We start from the raw sequence: 7,825 nt of genomic DNA on the forward strand, positions 1-7,825 counted from the left end.
GCAAGAGTAACCTTTGTTCTTCCTGTTTTTCGGTAGGTTTGGATGAAAGACCAGGATCAGGTTCCTGGGGAACGGGAGATCAAAACAGCTCCACGTTTGACCAAGGAAGGGTAAGGATGAAGCATAAACACTGAGCTCCAACAAAAATAAACAGGGGCTTTATGATGATTTCTCAGCATGTATGTTTGTGCCCAAGTTGGTTCTAACCCTGGAAAAGGTTTTTTCACCCCGTTTTAGATGGCGGGGGGGGGGGGGTGACAAGGCTGGCCCCTGCTTGGGGGGTACCTACCGTGTTGGCTGGAGCAGGAGCGTCCTTGAAGGACGGGAGATTTGACGGGGTTCAGAAGGGAAGGAATCAAGGCTGCGACAGCTTATARCTGGGGCCTGAGGAGGGGAAGAGAGAAAAGACATTAACTTAATTGAAATGGTGTTTTTTTGACAGATGCTCATGTTTTAATGGGTTTGTGTGATTCGTTTTCGCAATGGCACCGTTCCCTTCCCTTAGGTCAGTGCTGGAACAGGCGCTGTGTCATTTCTCATTTTTATAGGCCTTCTCCTCTTCCCTCTGCTCTGATTTGGGGAGGGGGAATTGTGTGGGGTCTTTGCCATGAGAAGCACTTCTCACCTGGTCGGTGCTGAAGGAAGGCAAAAATTGGACAGGAGCTGCCAGCATGGGGCTGACTCCCTGTATTTCTCTGTTTTGATGCCACGTCTCCTCCTCCTGCCGTGGTCTCGTGGCCGTACTGGCCGGCTCTTCCCCATACGAGGAGCTGTGCTGGACAGGGGATTAACAGAGCTAGTGTCTTGTCCGTTAATACATCACTGACTAAGGGTGGCCTTGAGACCAAATGCCGTCTCCGCACTTTGGGGGATAAGATCACTTCTGTRCCCTTCTTCAAAGGCACTTTTAGCAGCTTGGGTCTTTCTCTTCCTTTCCTCAATTCCTGATATCAGGTTAAGAGAATATCGGAAGGAACCACGCTGTGTGAAATTGTGCATCTGTCTACGTATATCCACGCATGCCTTGTGTTTGGTTCAGTGTCTTCACGTGTCCAATGATAARTGTCTTCTGTTGCTTCAGCAGAACTATGGTGAAGGCCCCCATTACGGAGAGCACCGGGACCTGCCATCTCACAACAGCATATCTTCATCACCATTCCTGGGACCTGGACTAGTGGGTAAGTGCCCTTGAGCTGCCTGATGGATACCTGGTCGAAGCAGGTGAAATTTAACACTGGGAGCATTTAGGCTGGTCAGAATTACTGAACTCTCGCCATCAAACCTTCTCCAGAAGGTGCTATCAAAACTGTGGTTAAAGGAGCTGCTGTCCGGAGGGTCTCATCAGCCTCTAACACGTACACAACAGCCTTTGTATTTTATGTGCGTGATTATTTTTCCCTGTTTTACAGTAGCACCCAGAGGCAATAGCAGAGATTGATGCCCACCGTGCAGGCACGGAGGAGGCTGAGTTTGCTCTTGGGAGCTGGTAATCAAGGGTAGGAAAGCACAGCAGAGTGAGGCTAGAGACACAGCTCGTCCTTAAGGTCTCGCAACAGGCTCGTGACGGCTGGCTGCAGAGCCCAGGTGTCCGGGGCTCCGGTGTGCGCCGGGGTCGTGATCCAGAGCGAGTTGCTGAAGCTGCCGGTGGGTGAGGGAAGGGAGCGTCACAGGGCGAGGGCACATTTGTGCACCTGCAGCCGCAGTGCCGCGGTGGCAGCGCGCAGGTGCCACCGGCTGTGTCCTCCTCTCTCTTTCCACGCTGTGACCTTCTCCCCGATCCTGTGCTGGGTACCTGGGAGCACCATCGTGTAGCAGAGCCTGCCTCGCTTTGCTTTGCAGTCTCGCAGAAACTCGGGGACAGCGCGGTTCCTGCAGACAACCCGGGGTGCTCTCCGCTTGCTGCAGCGAGATTTGGGGGCATGTTCTTGTGCCCGGCTCGGGCAGAGCCTGCTGCAAAGCTCTAGCAGCCCCTTCCAGCTCCTCCATCCCGTGCTGCGGCCGGGCAGCACGAGGGACAGCATGCTGCTACGCTCCTGGTGAGCTGCAAGCACAGCGTAGTCACCGTCCCCCTCTTTCCTGGAGACAGTGATTGTGCGTGACTGGATGTAAAGACACGCGTGCGACCGTTTACCCAGTTACCGCTCCAAGCTCGGGGGTGGAAGGAGAGATTAAGAGCAGAAAATATCCATCCTGAAGGGCTTAGAGAGCTCTAATTACATTACGCAAGGAATTGGGGTTAGTCCTCTCCACCTTTTCCAAAGTGACGGCAGCTAAAATCCTCCAGCAAATGTGCAAGGAGCGGTGTCAGGGCAGTTGGCGGCATTTGCTCATATTCTGGAAGGGTGAGTTTAGAAGAGGGAATTGTATTTARAACAGAAAATCCCCAGTACCATCAGAGGTTCCCCCTTCTCCAGAACTGGTTAGAAAGGGGAAGAGATGAGCCGGGTAGCGCTAGGAAGCAGGTGTCCGCCTGTTTCCTCCTTCTGCACCGTGGCTGGTGGAAGGGGCTCGTTGTCAGATCCAGGCTCTTGCCAGTTCACTCTTCTCCGTGTCGGATGGGAATGTTTCGTTGCCCCTCTGRGGTCCTGTGCGGACAAGGAAGAGCATTTCTGGGAGGCTCTCTCCCCCGCTGCTCTTCAGGGATGTTATTCCTTCTCATTTTSTGCTCCAAAAGGATGCAAGCAAAGCAGAAGAGTTGTTTCTTAATGAAAGCAAGGGAGTCCTGATGAAATTCGGCAGGGTTTTCTGGGGGCGTTGGAGGCGGGGGAGCCCATCCCACCCCTGCGGCAAAGTCAGCCTTGAGAGTTTCCAACCGAGAAGGAGCTGTCTCAGGAGGAACATGGAGGTCTCCCCTTTGATGTGTGCAAGGAAGATGTGTTTGGCTTCCACTCAAAGGCAGGGCTCCAGGTCCTTGGCAAGCGCCTGGGCCCTCTGGTGAGGCTGCAAACCCAACCAGTCCCTAGCACGTGGAGCTGAAGCCTCCGCCGCCCGGAGAGGAGGTCGTTTCCATGAGCTGTCCCTAAGGTGGATTGGGAGCTGCTGTTTTGTGGCACCCAAAACCCCATGCCCGCCCCGAGCCTGCCCACCCAAGAAGGCAACACAGCGCTCGTTGCTTARGATTTGGATGCTCATTGGAGCTGGGACAGGCGCAAGGTCTTGTCTGCTGGCCCGGMCGGTCAAGGTTCACCCGTGAGAGCCTCACTGCCAAAACAGGAGCTGAGGAGGCCAGGGAGGAGCAGACAGGAGGACATCTCACATTTCAAAGTCGTGTTTGTTCCTAAAATTGAGTGTGGTTAAAATAGAAAACACCGATTCCTGGAGCAGATTCCAAAATAAATATGTTTCGTTTTGCCTCTTTGCTCACGRACTGGGAACGACAGACCAAAGGAAGACCACGGGTGAGGTTTGCCCTCCCTTCTCACCAAACTGCTTCTGCRAACTTTTCAAGGGGTGAAATGATAAATGGAAGATGAGAGAAATGAGAACAGGAACCCCCCATACACCGTTTTACGTACGTCAGGAAAAAAAAAGCAGCAAAGTGGAAGGGAAATGCAAACTTTGGAGTTGTGTCGCTTCAACCGACAGCCCCTGGTTTCCAGAAAAAATTGCTTTTTTGAGAGGAACAAGCTGGAAAAGCTAATGTTAATGGGATGATTTAGTGGGACTGATGAATTTTAAGACATGAGGAGATAGAAAGAGCAGATTAGGGTCAACCTGTCAAGTGGTCTGGGATAGATGAAAGACGCGTGAGACTRTTTTCTAAGCCCTTCTCCAAATCTGGAATTTATATCTATTTCTCACTCTATTTCTTCAAGGAGGATCAGAAACCACTAGAAGAAATATTTCAAGAGCAGCGTGTTTTGTGTCGGAAATGACGGGCTTGGCCGGTTACAGAGGGAGAGGCTGAGCTGAAAGGGCTCTGCAAAGAAACATCTGAATTTTGGCTTCCCCCGTTAGTGTGGGGAGCAGCAAACCTCTGCCAGCTGCCCTAGTAAATGGGGCCAGTGGAAAGATGGGCCCAAGAACTGCTGRTTCCTCCAGGTGTTTTTCTCACATTTGTGCCGTTTCCCAGCGCAGGTTGCAGCGAGCCATCTGAAGATGCCTGCAAAAGCCTGGCTGAAGTGRGAACAGCGCTCTTCCTGCGCTGAAAAGCAAATGCCGTCCAGCCAGCACTGGTTGGAAAAATGGAGCTAAATTTGGGTTTGGTTTGTTGTTCTCCGCTTTGCACGTACATGCAGAAGATGGAGAGGAGCGTCCTGACTCGCAGGCCTTTGGGCGAGGGGACTCTGTGAGCMTGGGCTTCAGCCGACTTGCTGGTCTTGCCCGCGGGGGTTAAACTAGCTCTGCGCTTCCCGGGAAGGGAGGCGAGGTTACGGCTGGCGGCTGCTGCGCAGGGAGAGCTTTCGGTTGAGTCCCTTAGAGGCTGGAGAGTTCACCTGTCCCCAGAGAGCTGGTTGCTTTTTAGGGCCGCGGGGGTCCCGGGGGAGGAGGAGCAGAGGTGCAGCTGCGTGCTCCCCGCTGTCCCACGGTGGCTCTTGCAGCGGAGCTTGGAAAGCCTCGTGCTCCAGGGCTGTCGCTGGCGTTGCGGCGTGGGAAGGGTCTTGTTGTGCCGCCCTGGCCGTACCCGGCGCGTGCTTCGCGTGCAACCGGCTTTGCRTCTCGGTCCTTACGTGGGCCGGGTTTCACGGGAGACCCCAGCAGTGCCGCTCACAAACTGATCCAGCGCGAGCAGGGAGTGAGGAGAGAAATGCAGGTACTGCAGGGGGAAAGAGCCATTTTGATAAAGGAGCAGCAGTACATGTAGATTGGTTAATCCAGATTTCTTACTGATCCATTCGTGCGCTGGACCTGGCTTTGGAAGAGCAGCTAGAGAAGGTTTGGTTGCACATTGCTATGGATGCGTGGCTKGCAAGCGGTGATTGTCACACACCGAAGCAGTGACGAACATTGATTTGGGGTTATACAGGGTGGGAGGAAAAAAAAAAATTGACCCAAGCAGCGAGAGCAGCAGCCTGGCAGCAAACTCCAGGAGGAGGACAGGGAACGAGCTGCTCTGACGTTCGGGCTGAGCGGCTGCTCGGCTCCGGCGGAGGGGGGAAAATGCTTCGACAGCCTGCTCTAGGGGAACGTGAAATGCTCTGCTGCAAAGTGCCRGAGAGACTGAAACCCGGAGAGACGTCGTACCCGGGGTTTCTTGCAGCGGGCCGTGAATACCGGGAGCGGGGAGGTACCGGCATTTCTTGGAGCGCGCTTCGACAGGAAGGGCACTGACTTYTGTTTCGTTTGCACGGGACACGCGAGCTTGATATTTGTGGGCTTACGAATGGTTCTTTAGATGCACAACCAGCATCTGGCGTGACGGGACCCTGACTAGGGTGGCAGCTGGAGCACAGCCCGAAAGCTTGGGGCTGCCGTGTCCGCGGGACCTGYGCGTGCCTCGGCTGCTCTGTCCCTTCTCCCGAGGCGCCCCGAGAGCCCTTCTGCGAGGACACCCGTCCCCGAGAGCGATCTTTAATCGGACRCTTTCCAAAGTGTCGGTGGCTCCTYGGGGGCGGAACAGAGTCAGGAAGGTGATACGGAAAAAAAATTTGAGTTTTTTCCTGCAAGATTAACTGCGTGGGAAAAGCACTTGTCTGCGTTGCATTGGACTAGATAACTTGAGGGTTTTTTTTTTTCCTTAAAAATCAGTCACTTTTTTACCATTTGTCTTTGGTGAAAGGAGTGTGTGTGTGTGGGGGGGGGGTTGTTTAAACAGCCGGGAAACTGATAAGCCATAACAGATTTCTTTCTAGTAATTATTTCTAGTAATTAGCTTCTTTTCAGAGAAGTGTTTCTAATCTTGTCTGTATTGTGGGCTGTTGCATTCTTCCTGGACAACGGGTTTAATCTGTCCACGGCTGGGGCTTGTCACCGCTCCTGTTTTTTTTTAAAACGCGGCTCGCCGGGGCTGGGTGCCCGCCTGGCACCCGCGGGCAGGAGCGCGTCGGCAAAGCGCCCGCGTTCCTCCCGGGAGGCTTCTCGGCAAACGGGCTCGTCCTGGGGAGCGGAGCAGCAGAATCGCTCATTAGAAAGGGTTGGAAGTGAGGAGGCTGCTGCGGGCGAGGGGCAGGGGRAGGACCAGGGAGCCGAGGGGTGAGAAGAGGCAGGAGGGGGAAAATGCTGGTCTCATAGCGGAGGAAACCACTTAATGCAATAAATAACTGGAAATGCTAAATGCTGCCAGCCGGTTTCTAGGTCCCTGAGTCCTTCCTTGCTTACGGTGCCCTCTCCAACGCCGTGACTGCCCGGCTCGCCGATGTGCCGGCCGGCGCCGTCAGCCGGGCAGAGCTTTTCCGTGCTGCGGCCCCCGGGGAGCAGAAGCCATGCGGGGTCCCCGCGGCCACGTTAGCTTTTTTTTTTTTGTACCCTCTTCAACTTGACAAATTTGCGATTTTTCACTGCTTTTTCCCTTTCGGCGTCGCTCACRCTGCACGCCAATTCGCAATAGCTATTTTGTTGCTTCCATTCTGTAAATCGCCCGCTGATCAAAGCGTAAAACAGACTGCTGGTACGGGCGCGCTTCGTTTCCGACGTGAATCAAGCGAGACACAAAAGGAGAGACGTCGGATGAAAGTAGCTTTTTTTTTTTTTTTTTTTTTTTTGAGAAATATCGTGCAGATTTACTCTGGTTTGCAGTCATTTTTTTTTTCCCCTTGTGTAGTGTGTGCCAAGCAGCTTTCATTTTAGCTCGCTGGTGCGTTTAAGGCTATCTGATAACAGCAGAGGTGTTTTRCTTGTCGCTTAACCAGGCAGGCGATACGTGGAAACAGCGATATATTTGCGAAAGAGAAGCTCGGCGGTCGCTTACCAGCTAAACCAGCGTGGAATTACCCTGGTTTTCCTCTGCTTTAGGAGTAATCGCGATCGGCCTGATGACACAACCTGCGGAGTTATTTGTGTAAAGTTGCCGGCGCTGCGGCAAATATAGCTGCTAAGCTCTTTTAAAAATTAGGTCGTTTTAAGAGATCCGGCTTCTGACATTTCGACCCTCGTTTACTTAAYGGTTAAGCGGCTGAAACAAAACCGTCACGGGGACCGGTGGGTCCGGCTGCCGCGACGGCGGGTCTCGATGGCCCGGACCCTTCCTGGGCTCTYGGGAGCTGCTCCGAAATTAGAGGGGGAGAGGGGGAGGCAAGGTCCTGTCCCCAGGTTCAAAACCTTTTGGCTCATCCTCTCCCATCTCCCTTTTCCCCGGCGGCACCTTCCACAGGTCGCAGTTAACAGCAGCGAGAAATTCCCGCCCGTATTTGCAGCCCGGGTGAACTTTTTGTCTTTTACAAAAAAGCAGCCGTTTCCCACAGAAAAACGTCGCGCGTTGCATTGGGTGGGGGGAAACCCCGAAGCCGAGCGTCGCGCCGCCGCTGGCCGCCCCGTGCCCAGCGCGCACCCGGGGGTCCCGCCGGGCCCCCTCTGCCGCGCGGCTGCGAGGGAAGATCCTGCAAGGACGTTTCGGGGTGGAAACATCTCCGTGCGTGTGTGTGCTGGTTTCTTTCGTTCTTTTTTTTTTTTTTTTTTTTTTTTCCTTGAAAATACTATTTTCAGCAGCGCGTGGGCAGGGCGAGGTTGAGCRTATTTGATAAAAGCCGAGGCAGGGTGCTAAAGTTCACTCGGCAGGGCCGGGGCACGTGGGTTTAGCTCAAACTTGGTGTATTCCCTAGGCGATCTCCAGGTCGAGAGAGATGCGCTGAGTGCAGAGAGAGGAGCCTGCGCGGTGGGAGTGAGAGGAGGGCGCTAGAAAAGGAAGGAAACGATTTTCTATTTAATGCCTGCTTTTTAGATCCGGCTT

General features: G+C 53.7%; 1 protein-coding gene across 1 annotated transcript in view; it reads left to right on the plus strand.

Moving 5' to 3' along the window:
- The window catches only part of TCF3 (transcription factor 3), a 74,225-nt gene that overhangs the window by 38,318 nt on the left and 28,082 nt on the right, over positions 1 to 7,825 (plus strand). The window contains exons 3-5 of the mRNA XM_085313116.1: positions 37 to 110; positions 1,082 to 1,182; positions 1,578 to 1,648. Coding sequence (XP_085169242.1) covers positions 37 to 110; positions 1,082 to 1,182; positions 1,578 to 1,648 — 246 coding nt within the window. The remainder of the gene's footprint in view (positions 1 to 36; positions 111 to 1,081; positions 1,183 to 1,577; positions 1,649 to 7,825) is intronic.

Source organism: Rhea americana, unplaced genomic scaffold (genome assembly GCF_003343005.1).
Source record: "Rhea americana isolate MKP2758 unplaced genomic scaffold, rheAme1 scaffold_378, whole genome shotgun sequence".
Taxonomy (NCBI): Eukaryota; Metazoa; Chordata; class Aves; order Rheiformes; family Rheidae; genus Rhea; species Rhea americana.